The following is a 24,166-nucleotide window of genomic DNA, read 5'->3' as shown; positions in this document are numbered from 1 at the left end:
CTCAGCCTGGTGCCAAAACATCAAATATGCTTAAAATTCTATAAATATGGAAGAAAGAGCTAAGCAATTTTGCACATTCTTTTTGTTGTTGTTGTTGTTGTTGTGACAATACAGAGCTGGTCAACAAACGAATAGCTGTATAATGTGTTCAAGTATTGGGTTTATCATCTCAATATTCCAACATTTCATCCCAGCACTAGTATTAAAATCAAAACTTCACAGTCTATTCAAAATGTAAGGTACAGTACTGCCTAATTCACAGATAAACAACCCCGGCCAAACCAAATATTAACAGAAAATAATTATAAAATAAAACAGAGAGAGCACAAATTATAAGAAAAATATAACGGGCGACAAAAAAGATCAGGAATTTGAGTCGTACTGACCCCTGGAACTCCTTCCACAGATAATCGTTGCCATCTCCCTGAACCGACATGTTAAAAGCCGGCCGGTCAACATCTCCAATTGGAAAACTCTGAAGTGACGTTTGCATGAGGACATTATAAGTGTTCTCTCCGACACGTCTCTAGTTTATTCCGTAGTCCTTCGATGCAACACGACCGGTGCAGGACAATCACCGACATCGCCAAAGGAGGAGGAGACGTCTGGTTCTTCAGGGTGAATGTAAACTGTGCAGTAACAGTCTGTGGTAGACGCATTCACCTTACGCTGCTAACGCGCAGCATGTGAGAAGAATTAGCCGTTTTACCCTCCTCCTCCCTCCTCCCTCCTCGCTGCACTGCAAAAGTGAATGTCTCTGGGACTTTGGATTTGGGACTGGACCTGGAACTATCCATGGGGTTCAATGATGAGGAATTAGGATCGTTGCCATAGCGATTAATAATGTACAACTAAATATTAAATCTTTTGAAAGGGAAACAGTCCTAAAAATGTTGCCTATAACAAGACATGAGACCTGGGACTGGACCTAGACCTGGACCTGGGACTGGACTCGGGTGTGGACCCTGGGCTAGACCTGGGTCTGGACCTGGGTCTGGACCTGGGTCTGGACCTGGGTCTGGACCTGGGTCTGGGACTGGACCTGGACCTAGGACTAAAAAAAAAAAGTGATTTCAGAATTTCGGAAGTTTTCACTAGTTACTAATTTTAAAATGTATTTTTACTGGTTATATTATTTTTCTATTTTGAAGAGAATCGGTGTAATCAGAATCTAATCTAAATAAATCCACCGTAAATATTTAAATCCATGGATGGTAATGATAATTTAGTTTGAAACAACAATTATAGACTGAAACCACCAAGAAATAGCACCTTAAAATAAATGTTGTCAGTTTTTATTTGCCAAATCTAGTCCCACAAACTAAATACATCTATAAAACTGATCAAGATTCAAATTAACATCCATGTGACGAAAAATGCACCAAATTAAAAGTTTTCTTCGGGGGGGGAAGTTGATGGCAACAAGTATTTTGTAGACCACACGCACAAACAAAAACAATAGGGCGTTGTTGAAAAAGAAAAGGATCGTCTCAATGTTTAAATGCATAAATGTAGAGTAAATGATGTTCTTTTATTGCAGTGCGATGCCAAAAGCCCATTCACACGGCACTGCCACCGCACAATAGTCCTGCAGTGACGAGATGCACCGCACTCGCGTCTCAATGTGAGGGCCACGGGGTAAAAATAGAAGAGCGCTGAAGACAGAGGACGCTCAGTTTGGATGTGCAGTTTGTCAACAGACGGAAAATGTAAAGAGTTTAGTCGGTGGGGACGTCGAGGTTTAAGGTTAATCGATAATCGTGATTGTTCAGGTCAAAATATAATCATAAGAACCAAAAAATTGCAATTGAGACAGTTTTAGAAGCAAAATTAAGCCTTTTAGCTCAATCTATCGTTCAAAACTGTCAAATTTAAGATTATTTTGTCTTTCACAAAGTTTAATTTTGTAAATCCTGTCACAAACTTGAGTAACAGTAACACGTCAGACCACGGCAATGAAGAGAAAGATGAAAGATGTCACTGTTGATAAGTCACGGTCTCAATACTTGTGAATAATCGTTAAATCGTGATGTTTTTCTCTCACATTAATTGTAACACTAACATTTGCTATCGTGACGTCCCCATTAGTCGGTTATATTCTTAGAGATATAGTTGTGATCGTAGGGCAGTGCAATTGGGGCAGTGGTCGACGTGATGAAATCCTGGATCTGTTCCCAAAGTACAACGAGATCACAGGAGATCCAGAGATTAGGTTCATCGATAATCAGGATTATTCAGGTCACGATCCAATCATAAACAATAAATATAGCCGCAAGCGGCAATGATCGGCCCTCGCCACGCCGCCGCCACACCGCCGCCACGCCGCAAGAGGAGGGGGCGCTAACGCGCCCCAATTGTCCTTTTATTACGCCTACTGCTGAATCTGTGACGCTGTCACATCTTCTCCCCTTTGTTTTACCATCAAAAAGCTATTTTATTTTGAATTCTTGGCAAAATGTGCAGCTTTGCCGCACAGACACCGTGACTCTTTGAATGAAAATGTGGATAACTTTTGATGGTCCTGAAGATGAGTCTCACCAAATTTCAGGTTAATAGGGCTGACGCCCTGGGAGGAGTTTGTGAAAGTCTAAAGTGTAAACATGTTCTGGCGATTTCCCCATTGGAATAACATGAAAGGTTTCGGTCATCGTTACAGCAACGCCATAACAATTATGACATGGGTCTCATTGACTTTTTTGATGGGGATGCTAAAATTGAGTTGTGTGTCAAATTTCATATAATTTCGCAAAACTAAACATTTAACCTCCATATAAAATCTGTAGGGGGCGCTGTGGCGCCAAATGAATTTATTTCACTTCAAGTAGGTTTAGGGCAAAGAGTTTAACAACTGATTCTAATTTGACGCAATTCGGACTTTATCTGCGCAAACGGCAGAAATTTTAAATATGGGAGATTTCTGAAATTCTAGCTACAGTTTGCGGCTTCGCCGCACCGAGACCGTGAGAGGTATTAATGTAATTTGGATAACTTTTGATGTCCCACTCCTCAGTAGCATTTTCACCAAATTTCAGCTTTTTAGGGCCAACGCCCTGGGAGGAGTTCGTAAAAGTACGACGTTTGGAAAAACTCCGAAGTCATGTTTAGCCATTTTTGAAGCAATATGGCCGACATTTGGTTGGGCGGACGGCGTTGCCGTAATAATATTTTTTACTTCTCTTGTCACCATCTACCTCGGCGCCAAATTTCATGATTCTACGATCAGATTTTTTTTGGGTCATTTCCCATCTCTCAATGCATTTTTGGTACATTTGGGGGCGCTGACGCGCCAATTTTTTTTATTTTAGAAAAGGGAAATAGCCAGAATGTAGAGAGGCACGATTTTTAGAGGTGTGCAAATTTTTGTGACTTTTCGTCAATGTTCACTGGGTGAAAAATAGGGGGGTTGGTCCCGAGAAGAAGAAGAAGAAGAATATTAAAGCCGCAAGCGGCATCCAACGGCCCTCGCAGGCCGCCGGCCTTCCGACTCTGCGCTTTCGACTTGATAAAGATGGCGCCCTTATTGTGTTGAATTAAAAAAGAACTTGACAGACGGCGACACATTGGACATGGCCAATCCAGTGCAAATGAACACAAATGTCGGTCAAATGTGCGGGTCCGCCGCACAGAGACCGTAGCACTTGGAATAAAAATATGGATAACTTTTGATGCCCCGCTTGTGTAGATGATTTTCCCCAAATATGAGCTTGATCAAGCTATTGCCCTTAGAGGAGTTTGTTAAAGTGTGAAGCGTAAATGTGAACATTTCAGAGATTTCGCTGTTTTCCCATTTCTGATATATATTTGCGGGTCCGCCACACAGAGACCGTAGCACTTAGAATCAGAATATGGATAAGTTTTGATGCCCCACTTGTGTAGATGATATTCTCCAAATATGAACTTGATCGGACAATCGCCCTAGGAGGAGTTTGTTAAAGTGTGAAGCGTAAAAATGTGGTGATTTGAGCGATTCTACGATTTTCCCATAAGGATAACATGGGATGTTTCTGTCATCGCTACGGTTACGCCGTACAAAATATGACTTTGGCTCTCATACTTTATGATCAGGATGGCAAATTAGAATTTTGTGCAAAATATAATGTCATTTGGAAAAACTACTGTTTATAGGCCACTCTGAAGGCCAAATAGTCAGAATTCTGGGAAACGTTTGCGGCTCCGTCGCACAGAGACCGTAAAAGCTATCCTTAAAATTTGCATAACTTTAGATGCCCCACTTGTCTAGAGGACGTACACCGATTTTGAGGTCGGTGGGCAAAACGCACTAGGAGGAATTCGTTAAAGTGTGAAACAGAAAAATGTGGATATTCGAGAGATTTAGCGGTTTTCCCATAGGGATAACATGGGAGGTTTATGTCATCGTTACGACTACGCCGTAAAAAATAAGGCATTTGTCTGATTGGCTTTTTTGATCGGGACGCCAAAATAGAATTTTGGGTAAAGTTTAGAAAATTTTGGTAGAACTAATTTTTGACCTTCAATGTTAATTTAAAGGTCACTCTGTAGGGGGCGCTATCGCGCCCATTTAAATTTTGTCATCATAAACTGGTCCAAACTAGAAAGTTGAACAACTGATTCAAATTTGGTCCTAATCGGACTTGTTTTGATCAAATGGGAACAATTTTTAGATCTGCAATATTCCAAAATAAGTTGTCCAACTTTGCGGCTGCGCCGCACACAGACCGTTAAAGGTATCTCAAAAAATTGAATAACTTTAGATGCCCCACTTGTCCAGAGGACGTCCGCCGATTTTGAAGTCGGTGGGCAAAACGCCCTAGGAGGAGTTCGTCAAAGTTTGACGTGAACAAAATGGCTAACACAGTGTGTTTTCATTTTCAAAGGAAGACTGCGGGCATAGGGTAAGTCTGGGGGCGTGGCCACAATGATATTTTTTTTTTGTCCTCACGAGAGGAATGCGTGTCCCGAATTTCGTAGCTTTACGCCAAAGTTGACCTCGGGGCGTCTCCCATAGGCGCAATGTATTTTGACTTTTGTCGGTGGCGCTGTCGCGCCATTTTTTAACAAAAAAAAAAATGGCCCAGAAAAAACAAGATTTTTCGCCGATTTTGAATTTTGGGTAAAGTTTGGTGAGTTTTTGAGCATGTTCAGGGGGTCAAATTAGAGCTCAAAAAGCAGAAGAACAAGAAAAATAATAAAAAAATATAGCCGCAAGCGGCAATGATCGGCCCTCGCTACGCCGCCGCCACGCCGCAAGAGGAGGGGGCGCTAACGCGCCCCAATTGTCCTTTTATTACGCCTACTGCTGAATCTGTGACGCTGTCACATCTTCTCCCCTTTGTTTTACCATCAAAAAGCTATTTTATTTTGAATTCTTGGCAAAATGTGCGGCTTTGCCGCACAGACACCGTGACTCTTTGAATAAAAATGTGGATAACTTTTGATGGTCCACCCCTGAAGATGAGTCTCACCAAATTTCAGGTTAATATGTCTAACGCCCTAAGAGGAGTTTGTGAAAGTCTAAAGTGTAAACATGTTCTGGCGATTTCCCCATTGGAATAACATGGAAGGTTTCGGTCATCGTTACGGCAAAGCCATAACAATTATGACATGGGTCTCATTGACTTTTTTGATGGGGCCAAAATTGAATTGTGTGTCAAATTTCATATAATTTCGCAAAACTAAATATTTAACCTCCATATAAAATCTGTAGGGGGCGCTGTGGCTCCAAATTAATTTATTTCACTTCAAGTAGGTTTAGGGCAAAGAGTTTAACAACTGATTCTAATTTGACGCAATTCGGACTTTATCTGCGCAAACGGCAGAAATGTTAAATTTGGGAGATTTCTGAAATTCTTGCTACAGTTTGCGGCTTTGCCGCACAGAGACCGTGACAGGTATCAATGTAATTTGGATAACTTTTGATGTCCCACTCCTCAGTAGCATTTTCACCAAATTTCAGCTTTTTAGGGCCAACGGCCTGGGAGGAGTTCGTAAAAGTACGACGTTTGGAAAAACTCCGAAGTCATGTTTAGCCATTTTTGAAGCAATATGGCCGACATTTGGTTGGGCGGACGGCGTTGCCGTAATAATATTTTTTACTTCTCTTGTCACCATCTACCTCTGCGCCAAATTTCATGATTCTACGATCAAATTTTTTTGGGGTCATTTCCCATCTCTCAATGCATTTTTGGTACATTTGGGGGCGCTGACGCGCCAATTTTTTTTATTTTAGAAAAGGGAAATAGCCAGAATGTAGAGAGGCACGATTTTTAGAGGTGTGCAAATTTTTGTGACTTTTCGTCAATGTTCACTGGGTGAAAAATAGGGGGGTTGGTCCCGAGAAGAAGAAAGAAAGAATAATATTCCGATACGAAAACAATGTTTCCCATTTTCCAAATATCATAAACTATACATTTTCGGAAAGCGCTCGCGCTTTCCTACCTCATGGTGTGGGTCCCTGGTCACTGACGGGTACTTTCGTTAATTTTGAGTGGGCTCCGCCCACTTTGTGTTTTTGGCCCTCTATACAGTAATAATGTTCATTTTTTGCATTACATGCTTATATGCACGGAACATGCAAGAGATGGGGAACGTATTCGTGAGGTACTTCGCGCAAATGAGTGCTTTATATGGGGATGACGACCGCGAAGCGGTCGTCATCTCAATGTAAAGTGCTCGTTTAGTGCGCACTTTTGCACGGGCTTCGCCCGTTTACAACGGTAATGTTCCATTTTCCTACTACTAATTAGTATGCACGGGTGTGCATGAGTGGAGGAGTGCGTTAGTGAGTGTTTGGAAGTGGGCGAGCGCTTCGCGCTCGATTTCGTGCGCACTACGTGCGCACTTTCGCAGCCGTGCTTCGCACGGCCTTACGAGATTAATAGGCCTCTCGCCAGCTTGTGGCGCTCGGGCCTAATAATAATATTTTTAGCAAAAACAATTTAGCCGTTTCCACTATAACAACAAATTATACATCGTTTGAAAGCTCTAAGCCTTCCCGATGCCGTCATGGGGTGGAATCATCATTACGAGCGCTTACGCGCTCGTCACTCCCTATTCTGTCGGGATGCCCCGCCCACTCCCCATAGACTTCCATTGATTTGAGCAGATACAAGCATGGCCCATGCCTGCGGCATGGACTCTCGCGTACGGGACGATGCCAGGAGGGTTTTTGGAGGAATGTAGCGCTTCGCGCTGCTGTTGTCAACAATTAGTGAATGGGCTACGCCCATTCACTAATTGTTGACTATTTCTGTCATAGCAGGAGTAAGTATGCATGATCCATGCCTTCGGCATGGGCTAGTTCACTGTACTTGCCAGGGGCGACGGGGTACCAAACATGCGGGCTGCGCCCGCATGTTTGGTCAGACAGTTGCAACGCTGCCTTCGGCAGTGGGAGCAATAGGCCCTCCGCCCTGCTGGGGCTCGGGCCTAAATATTCCGATGCGAAAACAATGTTTCCCATTTTTCAAATATCATAAACTATACATTTTCGGAAAGCGCTCGCGCTTTCCTACCTCATGGTGTGGGTCCCTGGTCACTGACGGGTACTTTCGTTAATTTTGAGTGGGCTCCGCCCACTTTGTGTTTTTGGCCCTCTATACAGTAATAATGTTCAATTTTTGCATTACATGCTTATATGCACGGAACATGCAAGAGATGGGGAACGTATTCGTGAGCTACTTAGGGCAAATGAGTGCTTTATATTGTAAAGTGCTCGTTTAGTGCGTACTTTTGCACGGGCTTCGCCCGTTTACAACGGTAATGTTCCATTTTCCTACTATTAATTAGTATGCACGGGGCGTGCGTGAGTGAAGGAGTGCGTTAGTGAGTGTTTGGAAGTGGGCGAGCGCTTCGCGCTCGATTTCGTGCGCACTACGTGCGCACTTTTGCAGCCGTGCTTCGCACGGCCTTACGAGATTAATAGGCCTCTCGCCAGCTTGTGGCGTTCGGGCCTAAAAAGCAATAACTGTGACCATTTTAGAAGCGGGATTCGGTCATTTTACTCCGAGGTATAGTCCAAAAATATAGACCCTAAATGTACTTTTGAATCTGTCCGTTTTTGTCACATTTAACTTGAGGAACAGTAAAGGGTTTAGACAATATAGCAGTGAAAGAATATTAAAGATTTCACTGCTAATTGAGGAAAAAAACATTGCAATTATCGTGACCAAATTAATCATAACGCTAAACTTGTATATAGAGACATGCCTAAATGACAGAAAACTAGTAAACGGCATTCATCTGTCTTGCTGTTGTGAATATAAATGTTAAAAAATGAGCAAACTAATAAAAATGTTGACACCGTCGACCGATTAATCGACCAAACGGCTAAAGGTCCACAGCCCTGACGACGATATCACCAAGTATCATAGTCAGATCAGGGGGTTTTCTTTGTGGATCACCTACAGTATCTATCTTTATCTGCGTAGGTCCATCACACCGCCAAAGACTAACCCTCAGACAGATTTACTTTCAGTTTAAAATGGACAGAAATGTGCTGCGATGTGTGGACAGTGACATTTCTGCACATTGAGCGTCATTCAATCGTGCATCTTTTTATGTCATTTGCGTTTCCTCAAACTATTCTTTTTTTTTAAATGCTGACTTGAACAGATGAACGGATTTAGCTTCTTGCATCTTTTTCCTCAATGTGTTTTTTCACACGGCAAATGGAAAATAAACCGAACCATTTTACGGTCTATGCATGTGTTCGTGAAATAACTCGAAGCCGCAGCCAAGACATTCATAAGTACGTTAGCACATTTGTGATCATTTGTCATCACTGGGATAAGCTGAAAAACACCTACTACCATATTTTCCGGAATGCAAGTTACACCTTTTTTCATAGTTTGGGCCGGTTATATATTTATGCTTATACTCCGGAGCAACTTATATGTGATATTATTTGTTATTTTCACACTTGCAACCGCATTTCATACTCCAGTGCGACTTATATTATTAGGCCCGAGCGCCACAAGCTGGCGAGAGGCCTATTAATCTCGTAAGGCCGTGACGGCTGCGAAAGTGCGCACGTAGTGCGCACGAAATCGAGCGCGAAGCGCTCGCCCACTTCCAAACACTCACTAACGCACTCCTACACTCACGCACGCCCCGTGCATACTAATTAGTAGTAGGAAAATGGAACATTACCGTTGTAAACGGGCAAAGCCCGTGCAAAAGTGCACACTAAACGAGCACTTTACATTGAGATGACGACCGCGAAGCCCCTGGCAAGTACAGTGAACTAGCCCATGCCGAAGGCATGGATCATGCATACTTACTCCTGCTATGACAGAAATAGTCAACAATGAGTGAATGGGCGTAGCCCATTCACTCATTGTTGACAACAGCAGTGCGAAGCGCTGCATTCCTCCAAAAACAATCCTGGCATCGACCCGTACGCGAGAACCCATGCCGCAGGCATGGGCCATGCTTGTTTCTGCTCAAATCAATGGAAGTCTATGGGGAGTGGGCGGGGCATCCCGACGAAATAGGGAGTGACGAGCGCGTAAGCGCTCGTAATGATGATTCCACCCCATGGCGGCATGGGGAAGGCTTAGAGCTTTCAAACGATGTATAATTTGTTGTTATAGTGCAAACGGCTATATTGTTTTTGCTAAAAATATTATTAGGCCCGAGCCCCAGCAGGGCGGAGGGCCTATTGCTCCCGCTGCCGAAGGCAGCGTTGCAACTGTCTGTCAGCGTTGCAACTGCAACTGTCCGCCCGCATGTTTGGTACCCCGTCGCCCCTGGCAAGTACAGTGAACTAGCCCATGCCGAAGGCATGGATCATGCATACTTACTCCTGCTATGACAGAAATAGACAGAATTAGTGAATGGGCGTAGCCCATTCACTAATTGTTGACAACAGCAGCGCGAAGCGCTACATTCCTCCAAAAACCCTCCTGGCATCGTCCCGTACGCGAGAGTCCATGCCGCAGGCATGGGCCATGCTTGTATCTGCTCAAATCAATGGAAGTCTATGGGGAGTGGGCGGGGCATCCCGACAGAATAGGGAGTGACGAGCGCGTAAGCGCTCGTAATGATGATTCCACCCCATGACGGCATCGGGAAGGCTTAGAGCTTTCAAACGATGTATAATTTGTTGTTATAGTGGAAACGGCTATATTGTTTTTGCTAAAAATATTATTATTTTTATTATTTTTCTTGTTCTTCTGCTTTTTGAGCTCTAATTTGACCCCCTGAACATGCTCAAAAACTCACCAAACTTTACCCAAAATTCAAAATCGGCGAAAAATCTTGTTTTTTCTGGGCCATTTTTTTTTTTTTTTTTAAATGGCGCGACAGCGCCACCGACAAAAGTCAAAATACATTGCGCCTATGGGAGACGCCCCGAGGTCAACTTTGGCGTAAAGCTACGAAATTCGGGACACGCATTCCTCTCGTGAGGACAAAAAAAAAATATCATTGTGGCCACGCCCCCAGACTTACCCTATGCCCGCAGTCTTCCTTTGAAAATGAAAACACACTGTGTTAGCCATTTTGTTCACGTCAAACTTTGACGAACTCCTCCTAGGGCGTTTTGCCCACCGACTTCAAAATCGGCGGACGTCCTCTGGACAAGTGGGGCATCTAAAGTTATTCAATTTTTTGAGATACCTTTAACGGTCTGTGTGCGGCGCAGCCGCAAAGTTGGACAACTTATTTTGGAATATTGCAGATCTAAAAATTGTTCCCATTTGATCAAAACAAGTCCGATTAGGACCAAATTTGAATCAGTTGTTCAACTTTCTAGTTTGGACCAGTTTATGATGACAAAATTTAAATGGGCGCGATAGCGCCCCCTACAGAGTGACCTTTAAATTAACATTGAAGGTCAAAAATTAGTTCTACCAAAATTTTCTAAACTTTACCCAAAATTCTATTTTGGCGTCCCGATCAAAAAAGCCAATCAGACAAATGCCTTAATTTTTACGGCGTAGTCGTAACGATGACATAAACCTCCCATGTTATCCCTATGGGAAAACCGCTAAATCTCTCGAATATCCACATTTTTCTGTTTCACACTTTAACGAATTCCTCCTAGTGCGTTTTGCCCACCGACCTCAAAATCGGTGTACGTCCTCTAGACAAGTGGGGCATCTAAAGTTATGCAAATTTTAAGGATAGCTTTTACGGTCTCTGTGCGACGGAGCCGCAAACGTTTCCCAGAATTCTGACTATTTGGCCTTCAGAGTGGCCTATAAACAGTAGAGTTTTTCCAAATGACATTATATTTTGCACAAAATTCTAATTTGCCATCCTGATCATAAAGTATGAGAGCCAAAGTCATATTTTGTACGGCGTAACCGTAGCGATGACAGAAACATCCCATGTTATCCTTATGGGAAAATCGTAGAATCGCTCAAATCACCACATTTTTACGCTTCACACTTTAACCTGTTACCACCCACCTGTCCGCCGGCGAACATTTTCTATATCTCAAATATTCTCTTACATCATCACTTTTATTTCCGTGGTCAATACCAGCAAGCCATACATCATTTTAAAGCTTATTTTCTCAACAAAACGAATATGTCATTGATTTACATTGAATAATATGCCCCAAGAAGCAATTGCCAATAGTTTGTGAGAAAGTCTCAACTTTTACAAACGCATGTCCTACCTGTTTGCTGTTTATGACGGACGAAACGGCTTTAATTCTGTACATCCATGTGCTCAGTCTGTCCGTAAGGAACCATTGAAAAACAATATCCACTTGTATTTTTCCTGAAGTTATCCGATTTCAAGATATTGTCAAGTAAACAAACTTTTCTTTGTTTCTCGCCGGACGAGAATGCGCTTGTTCGGCGCATTTCTCCGTCCATAACAAATGACTTGTTTGACCTATAAAATAATGTTGGGTATCCTTCTTTTCTTCAGACTGTTTCCTACAGAATGAGACCATCCACGGGTTTGTTTGCTACAGCCTCCGCAAAAAAAAATGCGCCGCTTGCGACGCACATGTATTAGTCTGTTTACATCTAAACAGCGCCGCGTGCGAATGACGTAGCTCAGATTGATTGACAGATTATTCTAGCCAATGAAAATAGCTTTAAAAAGAGAGGCGGGACAATGGGGCTGATTGACACAGAATGTTCTGTATTCCCGTGCGTAAGGCTCAGGGAAGGCTGTAAAGAGCCAGATTTCTCGGCAGGATTTTGCGCATAACGTTTTCTGATTTTATTAGCCTTTTGGACGTGCATATTGTTAGATATATGTATTATTATACCAATACAAAAATAAAATAAAAATAATATATATATATATATATATATTTTTTTAACCTCTATATGGGAAATTCATGGGTAAACTCATATTTACACATTTTCACATATTTTTTTTTTAGCAGTTATAATTGCTATTAGTGGCCTACAAAACATCAAAATGTATGTTTTATGATCATAGAGGTGCTAAAATTGTAATAAAACAGTTTGGCACAGTTGGCACATATTTGGATCACTTGTTCCGAATATACTTTTTGATACAAAAAGGTCAACAGCACCAAAATGCCTGTTCCTAGAGATCTGAAACTGTACAAAGTTGTTGTCAACAAGATAAACATCATGTACAGTGAACAGCATATGCACACAATGAAGTATGTCATGCTCAGGACCATTACAAATTAACAATATTCAGGCGAGACTAAAAAAGGATGTTTTGTTTATGTTTGGGCCTCTGTAGTGCAAGTTCTGAAGCCCTAACAGTGTCCATGTGCACATCTGCAGAAACTAGAAGGCCTAAGCTTTCTAATGATGCATCACACTTGCATGTGGAACATAAGATCCTCTTTTAATAAGCAATGCCATTTGGGTATGTCCAACCATTGTGCACAGGGCGAAAATAGGTGGATGGTAACAGGTTAACAAACTCCTCCTAGGGCGATTGTCCGATCAAGTTCATATTTGGAGAATATCATCTACACAAGTGGGGCATCAAAACTTATCCATATTCTGATTCTAAGTGCTACGGTCTCTGTGTGGCGGACCCGCAAATATATATCAGAAATGGGAAAACAGCGAAATCTCTGAAATGTTCACATTTACGCTTCACACTTTAACAAACTCCTCTAAGGGCAATAGCTTGATCAAGCTCATATTTGGGGAAAATCATCTACACAAGCGGGGCATCAAAAGTTATCCATATTTTTATTCCAAGTGCTACGGTCTCTGTGCGGCGGACCCGCACATTTGACCGACATTTGTGTTCATTTGCACTGGATTGGCCATGTCCAATGTGTCGCCGTCTGTCAAGTTCTTTTTTAATTCAACACAATAAGGGCGCCATCTTTATCAAGTCGAAAGCGCAGAGTCGGAAGGCCGGCGGCCTGCGAGGGCCGTTGGATGCCGCTTGCGGCTTTAATTAGGCCCGAGCGCCACAAGCTGGCGAGAGGCCTATTAATCTCGTAAGGCCGTGCGAAGCACGGCTGCGAAAGTGCGCACGTAGTGCGCACAAAATCGAGCGCGAAGCGCTCGCCCACTTCCAAACACTCACTAACGCACTCCTCCACTCATGCACGCCCCGTGCATACTAATTAGTTGTAGGAAAATGGAACATTACCGTTGTAAACGGGCGAAGCCCGTGCAAAAGTTCGCACTAACGAGCACTTTACATTGGGATGACGACCGCGAAGCGGTCGTCATCCCCATATAAAGCACTCATTTGCGCTAAGTAGCTCACGAATACGTTCCCCATCTCTTGCATGTTCCGTGCATATAAGCATGTAAGGCAAAAATTGAACATTATTACTGTATAGAGGGCCAAAAACACAAAGTGGGCGGAGCCCACTCAAAATTAACGAAAGTACCCGTCAGTGACCAGGGGCCCACACCATGAGGTAGGAAAGCGCGAGCGCTTTCCGAAAATGTATAGTTTATGATATTTGAAAAATGGGAAACATTGTTTTCGCATCGGAATATTATTCTTTCTTCTTCTCGGGACCAACCCCCCTATTTTTCACCCAGTGAACATTGACGAAAAGTCACAAAAATTTGCACGCCTCTAAAAATCGTGCCTCTCTACATTCTGGCTATTTCCCTTTTCTAAAATTAAAAAAATTGGCGCGTCAGCGCCCCCAAATGTACCAAAAATGCATTGAGAGATGGGAAATGACCAAAAAAAAATCTGATCGTAGAATCATGAAATTTGGCGCAGAGGTAGATGGTGACAAGAGAAGTAAAAAATATTATTACGGCAACGCCGTCCGCCCAACCAAATGTCGGCCATATTGCTTCAAAAATGGCTAAACATGACTTCGGAGTTTTTCCAAACGTCGTACTTTTACGAACTCCTCGCAGGGCGTTGGCCCTAAAAAGCTGAAATTTGGTGAAAATGCTACTGAGGAGTGGGACATCAAAAGTTATCCAAATTACATTGATACCTCTCACGGTCTCTGAGCGGCGAAGCCGCAAACTGTAGCTAGAATTTCAGAAATCTCCCATATTTAAAATTTCTGCCGTTTGCACAGATAAAGTCCGAATTGCGTCAAATTAGAATCAGTTGTTAAACTCTTTGCCCTAAACCTACTTGAAGTGAAATAAATTCATTTGGCGCCACAGCGCCCCCTACAGATTTTATATGGAGGTTAAATGTTTAGTTTTGCGAAATTATATGAAATTTGACACACAACTCAATTTTAGCATCCCCATCAAAAAAGTCAATGACTCATGTCATAATTGTTATGGCGTTGCCGTAACGATGACCGAAACCTTTCATGTTATTCCAATGGGGAAATCGCCAGAACATGTTTACACTTTAGACTTTCACAAACTCCTCCCAGGGCGTCAGCCCTATTAACCTGAAATTTGGTGAGACTCATCTTCAAGACCATCAAAAGTTATCCACATTTTCATTCAAAGAGTCACGGTGTCTGTGCGGCAAAGCCGCACATTTTGCCAAGAATTCAAAATAAAATTGCTTTTTGATGGTAAAACAAAGGGGAGAAGATGTGACAGCGTCACAGATTCAGCAGTAGGCGTAATAAAAGGACAATTGGGGCGCGTTAGCGCCCCCTCCTCTTGCGGCGTGGCGGCGGTGTGGCGGCGGTGTGGCGGCGGCGTGGCGGCGGCGTGGCGAGGGCCGATCATTGCCGCTTGCGGCTATATTTATTATTATTTTTCTTGTTCTTCATCGCTTTGAACTCTAATTTGACCCCCTGAACATGCTCAAAAACTCACCAAACTTTGCCCAAAATTCAGAATCGGCGAAAAATTTGATATTTTCTGGGCCATTTTTTTTTTCGTAAAAAAATGGCGCAACAGCGCCACCGACAAAAGTCAAAATACATTGCGCCTATGGAAGGCGCCCCGAGGTCAACTTTGGCGTAAAGCTACGAAATTCGGGACACGCATTCCTCTCCTGAGGACAAAAAAAAAATATCATTGTGGCCACGCCCCCAGACTTACCCTATGGCCGCCATCTTCCTTTGAAAATGAAAACAAGCCGAGTTAGCCATTTTGTTCACGTCAAACTTTGACGAACTCCTCCTAGGGCGTTTTGCCCACCGACGTCAAAATCGGTGTACGTCCTCTGGACAAGTGGGGCATCTAAAGTTATCCAATTTTTTGAGATACCTTTTACGGTCTACGTGCGGCGCAGCCGCAAAGTTGGACAACTTATTTTGGAATATTGCAGATCTAAAAATTGCTCCCATTTGATCAAAACAAGTCCGATTAGGACCAAATTTGAATCAGTTGTTAAACTTTCTAGTTTGGACCAGTTTATGATGACAAAATTGAAATGGGCGCGATAGCGCCCCCTACAGAGTGACCTTTAAATTAACATTGAAGGTCAAAAATTAGTTTTACCAAAATTGTCTAAACTTTACCCAAAATTCTATTTTGCCGTCCCGATCACAAAAGCCAAACACAAAAATGCCTAATTTTTTACGGCGTAGTCGTAGCGATGACAGAAACTTCCCATGTTATCCCTATGGGAAAACCGCAAAATCTCTCAAATTACCACATTTTTATGTTTCACACTTTAACGAACTCCTCCTAGTGCGTTTTGCCCACCAACCTCAAAATCGGTGTACGTCCTCTAGACAAATGAGGCATCTAAAGTTATCCAAATTTTAAGGATAACTTTTACGGTCTTTGTGCGACGGAGCCGCAAACGTTTCCCAGATTTCTGACTATTTGGCCTTCAGAGTGGCCTATAAACAAGAGTTTTTCCAAATGACATGATATTTTGCACAAAATTCTCATTTGCCATCCTGATCATACAAGTATGAGAGCCAAAGTCATATTTTGTATGGCGTAACCGTAGCGATGACAGAAACATCCCATGTTATCCTTATGGGAAAATCGCAAAATCGCTCAAATCACCACATTTTTACGCTTCACACTTTAACAAACTCCTCCTAGGGCGATTGGCCGATCAAACTCATATTTGGGGAAAATCATCTACACAAGCGGGGCATCAAAAGTTATCCATATTTATATTCTAAGTGTTACGGTCTCTGTGCGGCGGAGCAGCAAATTTGACTGACACTTGTGTTCATTTGCACTGGATTGGCCATGTCCAATGTGTCGCCGTCTGTCAAGTTCTTTTTTAATTCAACACACAATAAGGGCGCCATCTTTATCAAGTCGAAAGCGCAGAGTCGGAAGGCCGGCGGCCGGCGAGGGCCGTTGGATGCCGCTTGCGGCTTTAATTCTTTCTTCTTTCTTCTTCTTCTCGGGACCAACCCCCCTATTTTTCACCCAGTGAACATTGACGAAAAGTCACAAAAATTTGCACACCTCTAAAAATCGTGCCTCTCTACATTCTGGCTATTTCCCTTTTCTAAAATAAAAAAAATTGGCGCGTCAGCGCCCCCAAATGTACCAAAAATGCATTGAGAGATGGGAAATGACCCAAAAAAAATTTGATCGTAGAATCATGAAATTTGGCGCAGAGGTAGATGGTGACAAGAGAAGTAAAAAATATTATTACGGCAACGCCGTCCGCCCAACCAAATGTCGGCCATATTGCTTCAAAAATGGCTAAACATGACTTCGGAGTTTTTCCAAACGTCGTACTTTTACGAACTCCTCCCAGGCCGTTGGCCCTAAAAAGCTGAAATTTGGTGAAAATGCTACTGAGGAGTGGGACATCAAAAGTTATCCAAATTACATTGATACCTGTCACGGTCTCTGTGCGGCGAAGCCGCAAACTGTAGCAAGAATTTCAGAAATCTCCCAAATTTAACATTTCTGCCGTTTGCGCAGATAAAGTCCGAATTGCGTCAAATTAGAATCAGTTGTTAAACTCTTTGCCCTAAACCTACTTGAAGTGAAATAAATTAATTTGGAGCCACAGCGCCCCCTACAGATTTTATATGGAGGTTAAATATTTAGTTTTGCGAAATTATATGAAATTTGACACACAACTCAATTTTGGCATCCCCATCAAAAAAAGTCAATGAGACCCATGTCATAATTGTTATGGCGTTGCCGTAGCGATGACCAAAACCTCCCATGTTATTCCAATGGGGAAATCGCCAGAACATGTTTACACTTTAGACTTTCACGAACTCCTCTTAGGGCGTTAGACATATTAACCTGAAATTTGGTGAGACTCATCTTCAGGGGTGGACCATCAAAAGTTATCCACATTTTTATTCAAAGAGTCACGGTGTCTGTGCGGCAAAGCCGCACATTTTGCCAAGAATTCTAAATAAAATTGCTGTTTGATGGTAAAACAAAGGGGAGAAGATGTGACAGCGTCACAGATTCAGCAGTAGGCGTAATAAAAGAACAATTGGGGCGCGTTAGCGCCCCCTCCTCTTGCGGCGTGGCGGCGGCGTGGCGAGGGCCGATCATTGCCGCTTGCGGCTATATTTTTTGTTCTTCTCTATTATGCATTTTTTGGCTGGTGCGACTTATAGTCCGGAAAATACGGTATTTCCCTTCCTTTTTAACAAACTATTCATGCAACATTTTTTCTCAAATAGAGACCCATTTTCAGAGTTTCGCTTATCGACTAAACGTTCCACTATTGTAACCGGCTGCAGGCATAAACCAGCATGTGATCCTCTGTCTGCCCAGTGGAATATGGGACAGAGGATTCAGTCACTCTGCGATATGTTTATGATGCAAGTAGTGGCTTTTACGCTCCTCTCAGCTGACGTAAGGTCCGAAACGAGAATTAAACAAAACTCAAGAAAGCATTTGATAACCTTTGGACTTTCCTAGATGTCCATATGTGAAACCGCACTCTCTTGAGAAAGTATTGTAACTTCTGATTGTCAGTAGTATTTCCTTGCTTAAGATGTTACAGGACAATAATATTGGTGGAGGAAGTACTTTTTTTATACTTTTATCATGACCACTTATCAGATTATGTAGCTTTTGCAGAGGAGGATTTGATCAGACCTCGACAACAATCACCGCAGAAGTCAAATGGATATGTTGCTTCAAACAGCAACTAATTAATCTTATACTGTACATAATATTCAGATGAAATTTTCACAATGCATCAGGAATAAGATAAAAATGTGCCTGTAAAATGTCTTGGTTGAGGTTCAAGTGCTGCACTAAAGGTGAACAGACCAAAAAAGTAACAACAAAAGGGCAAAAATTTCACTTTATACTCTATACCTACTGGAAGATTCTGTCTCTTTTTGCTTTAATTTTAGTAGTAGCAGTTTTCTAGTGTTCTTGTTCTAGTTCTAGTAGTAGTTCTAGTAGTAGTTCTAGTAGTAGTTCTAGTAGTAGTAGTAGTAGTAGTAGTAGTAGTAGTAGTTCTAGTAGTAGTAGTAGTAGTAGTAGTAGTTCTAGTAGTAGTAGTAGTAGTAGTAGTAGTAGTAGTTCTAGTAGTAGTAGTAGTTCTAGTAGTAGTAGTAGTTCTAGTAGTTCTAGTAGTAGTAGTTCTAGTAGTAGTAGTTCTAGTAGTTCTAGTAGTAGTAGTAGTAGTAGTAGTAGTAGTAGTAGTAGTAGTAGTTCTAGTAGTAGTTCTAGTAGTAGTTCTAGTAGTAGTTCTAGTAGTAGTAGTAGTAGTAGTAGTAGTTCTAGTAGTAGTTCTAGTAGTAGTAGTAGTAGTAGTAGTAGTAGTAGTAGTAGTAGTAGTAGTTCTAGTAGTAGTTCTAGTAGTAGTTCTAGTAGTAGTTCTAGTAGTAGTTCTAGTAGTAGTTCTAGTAGTAGTAGTAGTAGTAGTAGTAGTTCTAGTAGTAGTAGTAGTAGTAGTTCTAGTAGTAGTAGTAGTAGTAGTAGTAGTAGTAGTAGTAGTAGTAGTAGTAGTAGTAGTAGTAGTAGTTCTAGTAGTAGTAGTTCTAGTAGTAGTAGTTCTAGTAGTAGTAGTAGTAGTTCTAGTAGTAGTAGTAGTAGTAGTAGTAGTAGTAGTAGTAGTAGTAGTTCTAGTAGTAGTAGTAGTTCTAGTAGTAGTAGTAGTAGTAGTAGTAGTAGTAGTAGTAGTTCTAGTAGTAGTAGTAGTTCTAGTAGTAGTAGTTCTAGTAGTAGTAGTAGTAGTAGTAGTAGTAGTAGTAGTTCTAGTTCTAGTAGTAGTAGTTCTAGTTCTAGTTCTAGTAGTAGTAGTTCTAGTAGTAGTTCTAGTTCTAGTTCTAGTAGTAGTAGTTCTAGTTCTAGTAGTAGTAGTTCTAGTAGTAGTTCTAGTTCTAGTAGTAGTAGTTCTAGTTCTAGTTCTAGTAGTTCTAGTTCTAGTAGTAGTAGTTCTAGTTCTAGTAGTAGTAGTTCTAGTAGTAGTTCTAGTTCTAGTAGTAGTAGTTCTAGTAGTAGTTCTAGTAGTAGTTCTAGTAGTAGTTCTAGTAGTAGTTCTAGTTCTAGTAGTTCTAGTAGTAGTTCTAGTAGTAGTAGTAGTAGTAGTAGTAGTAGTAGTAGTAGTAGTAGTAGTAGTAGTAGTAGTAGTAGTTCTAGTAGTAGTTCTAGTAGTAGTAGTAGTAGTAGTAGTAGTAGTAGTAGTAGTAGTAGTAGTAGTAGTAGTAGTAGTAGTAGTAGTTCTAGTTCTAGTAGTAGTAGTTCTAGTTCTAGTAGTAGTAGTAGTAGTAGTAGTAGTTCTAGTAGTAGTAGTTCTAGTAGTAGTTCTAGTTCTAGTTCTAGTAGTAGTTCTAGTTCTAGTAGTAGTAGTAGTAGTAGTAGTAGTAGTAGTAGTTCTAGTAGTAGTTCTAGTAGTAGTAGTAGTAGTTCTAGTAGTAGTTCTAGTAGTAGTAGTAGTAGTAGTAGTAGTAGTAGTAGTAGTAGTAGTAGTAGTAGTAGTAGTAGTAGTAGTAGTAGTAATTAGCATGTTAATTAGTGTTCGTTCATGTATTAGGTCGTTTTTATTAAGCACTTATAAAGCACATTAATATTATGTTGTATTAAGCTCATTATCATCCATATGATGCTAAAGTAAAACAATGATAAAAGGTATTCTTGGGGAAAATATTGTTAACGGATGAAGTCATACAGAATACAAAATAAAAAGTAGTTTATAGTTTATACAAAACACATTAGATTAACTATGCCTATTTATTAGTTAGTTTAAGATGCTTAAACTAAACTAAAGGGTTACTATTACTACATCTCATTTTGCCATAACAACTACCCAAAACAAAAATGAAAACATGACACTAGTAGAATAAAGTTATGTTTCTAAGTCACATTTAGTCATATTACACTTGCTCAAATATCAAGTGTCTAATAAAATACTTTACGACCATTGAAAGCATCATGATTAAATCAACAATACATTGATTACACGCCCTTTGCATGTCTTTCAGTCACTTTGATTACACTCAAACAGCAAAATCCAGGCTAGAAATGTTCAAACGGTTTACACATAATTACCAGTGCCAAAAATAACCCTTTCACGGGACCGTCCGATCCGTGCCGAGCAGTGCCGTCCGATCCGTGCCGAGCAGTGCCAGGAGCTAGTCGTGGTTAGCAAACGTCTAATCCAAAACGTCTAATACAAATCCTGAATAAACGTACCCTCCAGCGGGCGATAAGAAGTCTCCGTCCTCGTCGTCTCCAGCGAACATGTTTCAAACGCGACGGCGCCCGAAAGCAGTGAGATGAAAGTCCAGAAAGTGGGCTTAATGTGACATGACTGGGTTTGATGTGTAGTGGAGACGCTTCCTTTTCCTGTTTGTGCGGGGATCATCTGACTGTCCACGTGACCACGCTGGAGCTGTTGTCCTGGAGACCGCCGGGGGGCGCTAAAGGCTAACAACACGCGACTGTGGGGAAACTTCTGCAGGTTTTGTTCCAATTCATTATTTTGTTGACTAAATATGGATGTAATTATTGTTTATTTAATGTTTTTACGATTGGAGGGTAGAAAAGAGTATATTTACATGAAACGGTGGTGTCCAGTTATTGTTTAAGCGAGATATTTATTAAATGCGTTGGCAGCTAGCTTACGATGATGTAAAAAACAAACAAATTAGCCTTTTAACCAGTTTCCGAAACAATGTGGACTATAATATCTTTATTTTATTTTTATTTGACATGAGTTTAACCAGGAAAGTCCCATTGACATCTGTTTCTCAAGGGAATCTTTGCCGAGACAGCTGCAAGATCAGTCATAATATCAACACACATTTAGACAATAACAACATTTTGCTCCCTAAATTAAATTAAAAAATCCATAGATCACATTTCCAAGTCTTTATCGGCGTAGATTTAAAGTGACCCACTGAAATCAGTTGTTTTAATTTGTTATTTTTTCAGTTCTAAATAAAAAAGTTGTTTCTTTGTTAATAATAATAATAATAATAATAATAATAACATTTATATAGCGCTTTTCAGTGACCCAAAGACGCTGAACATAATAAAAAAAGGGGGGGGGTATTTACAGACAGGGGGGGACAACACGTACAATACACATTAATATACAGATAAAATGAACAAGACAGAAGAAATAGAGAGAAAAAGATGGGGATGTAACAGGGGGTAGAAGAGTAGGCAATGGGGTAGAGGAGGCTAGGGGTAGGGGAGGTCATAGGCTTGGGTGAAGAGGTATGTTTTTAGGCGGGATTTGAATGTTGTGAGTGAGGGAGAGTGGCGGACAGGTTGGGGGAGGGAGTTCCAGAGTCGGGGTGCTGTTCGGGAGAATGCTCTGTCGCCAAAAGTTTTGAGTCGGGATGTTGGTGCAGCCAGGGTGAGAGATGAGGAGGATCGGAGAGCTCGGGTGGGGCGGTGGGGGATGAGGAGGTCAGACAGGTAGGGGGGGGCAAGGTGGTGAAGAGCTTTGAAGGTGAGGAGGAGTATTTTAAAGTTTATGCGCTGCTTGATGGGGAGCCAGTGGAGAGAGCGGAGAACGGGAGTGATGTGATCACGGGACCGGGTGTGGGTGAGGAGGCGGGCAGCGGAGTTTTGGACCATTTGGAGTCTGTGGAGGGAATGGGAGGAGATGCCAGTGAGGAGGGAGTTGCAGTAGTCGAGGCGGGAGGAGATGAAGGCATGGATGAGGGATTCAGCAGCGGGGAGGGTGAGGCAGTGTCGGATTTTGGCGATGCGGCGGAGGTGGAAGTATGAGGTCTTGACAATGTGGCTGACATGGGGAGTGAAGGAGAGGGTGGGGTCCATGATGACACCGAGATTGCGTTCCAGGGTAGAGGGGGTGATGGTCGAGGTGTCGATGCTGAGTGAAAAGGGACCAGTTTTATTGAGAGTGGATTTGGTGCCAATGAGGAGGAGCTCTGTTTTGTCACTGTTCAGTTTGAGGAAGTTGAGAGTGAGCCATGATTTTATTGTAGAGATGCAGGTTTCAATGTGGCTGAGGGGAGGGTTTTGGGTGGATTTGGTGGTGAGGTATATCTGGGTGTCGTCAGCGTAGCAGTGAAAGTCCAGGTCGAGTTGGCGGAGGATGTGACCAAGGGGGAAGATGTAGCAGATGAAGAGGAGGGGGCCGAGGACTGAGCCCTGGGGGACCCCCTGCGTTACTGGGGAGAGGGTGGATGAGTGACCGGAGAGGGAAATGAACTCTTGCCTGTTGGTGAGGTAGGATGTGAGCCAGTCAAGTGCAGAGCCCTCAACACCCAGTTGGCGCAGCCTTTGTAGGAGGATGGAATGGTTTATAGTGTCAAAGGCTGCGCTGAGGTCTAGTAGTAACAGGATGTTGAGGGCCCCGGAGTCTGCAGAGGTGAGGAGATCGTTGAGTACTTTGACCAGGGCTGTTTCAGTGCTGTGAAGTGGGTGAAGTTTTCTTCTTCTTCGTTTCTTCACGTTGCAGCTCTCTTTGATTCATTTGATTTGCACCCTGTGACTGTGAGTGAGATGGACCCCACAGCACCCCTTCCACCCCTCACACCAAGAAGGTCTCCGGTTCGACTCCAGTGAGGCCTGTTCACGTAATGTCACCACAAGGGGGCGTCGTCCCACTGTTCAGAGCTTGACTCAGGGTGGGTCAAATTAGATTATGTCCATGGACCCCGGCCAACAGCAATATTTGATATAAATTAATATATATTTGGGGATCATGTCTTAATTTAAAAGTAATCTTGACAAGACTTTACTGTAGAAATTATGGATTTGATACAACGTGGTACATTGCATCTCTCCTGTTTAGTGTAATGTATATTGTGCCCTGTCTTATTAAATAAACAAAACAAAAAAAGTTTAAAACCTTATTCAATAATGCATTTACTTAAAAAAAAAAAAAAAAAACTATTCAGGATTCTTAGGCTAGTCTATGTTGTGTGTATCCAAAAAACAGATCATATGAACATTATATTATTTCACCTCATGGTTTCCTAAATTGAATGAATTACTAATGCAATCTGAGAAGCTGTGATATTTATACACATGTATGATTCATTTGTTTCCTCTAGTACCTGTGACATGTGCTCTCTCCGGACCACACATGGACCAGGATGTAGGTTAGATCCAATCCAGCAAGCTTATCCGCAGGTAAGAACATGCAACCTTTTAAATACTACATGACACTCTCCATTTTCCCTGCTAAGCCCCTGTCCAATTCAAACTTGATTTCTGGCAGCATAAGGCTTAAGACACAAGGCCAGTTTCTTAGTGTGAGTGCAGTGTTTTCCAGGGATGGCCCCGACCCTTTTGAGAACATCCTTCACCCCTCACCTTTCATCTCCCGAATAAGGAGCTACAGTTTTATAATAGGACCAAAGGCAAGTCGCGTTGAACGTAAATCTCCCCTTAAACTTCAAATGGGGCCGCTACCCACTGCTGTGTCTGCTACGGACAGGGTGAACTGCCAATGTGGAAAGCCATGACGTAGTTAAAATTTAAAAAAGGTA

At 42.1% G+C, this 24,166-nt stretch overlaps 1 protein-coding gene across 2 annotated transcripts in view; it reads right to left on the bottom strand.

Moving 5' to 3' along the window:
* fkbp15b (FKBP prolyl isomerase family member 15b) overlaps positions 1-21,033 on the bottom strand; it is a 38,991-nt gene extending 17,958 nt beyond the window's left edge. For both annotated transcript variants that reach the window (XM_072432813.1, XM_072432814.1), the window contains exon 1: positions 20,886-21,033. In XM_072432813.1, coding sequence (XP_072288914.1) covers positions 20,886-20,935 — 50 coding nt within the window. In that variant the 5' untranslated portion in view covers positions 20,936-21,033. The remainder of the gene's footprint in view (positions 1-20,885) is intronic.
* Between the last annotated feature and the right edge of the window lie 3,133 nt (positions 21,034-24,166).

This window comes from Eucyclogobius newberryi, unplaced genomic scaffold, assembly GCF_026437365.1.
Source record: "Eucyclogobius newberryi isolate DKJ021-1_F unplaced genomic scaffold, fEucNew1.0.hap1 SCAF_6, whole genome shotgun sequence".
NCBI classification, from domain to species: Eukaryota; Metazoa; Chordata; class Actinopteri; order Gobiiformes; family Gobiidae; genus Eucyclogobius; species Eucyclogobius newberryi.
Note: the sequence above shows the minus strand (reverse complement) of the source record. Positions and strands in the feature narration are given on the sequence as shown.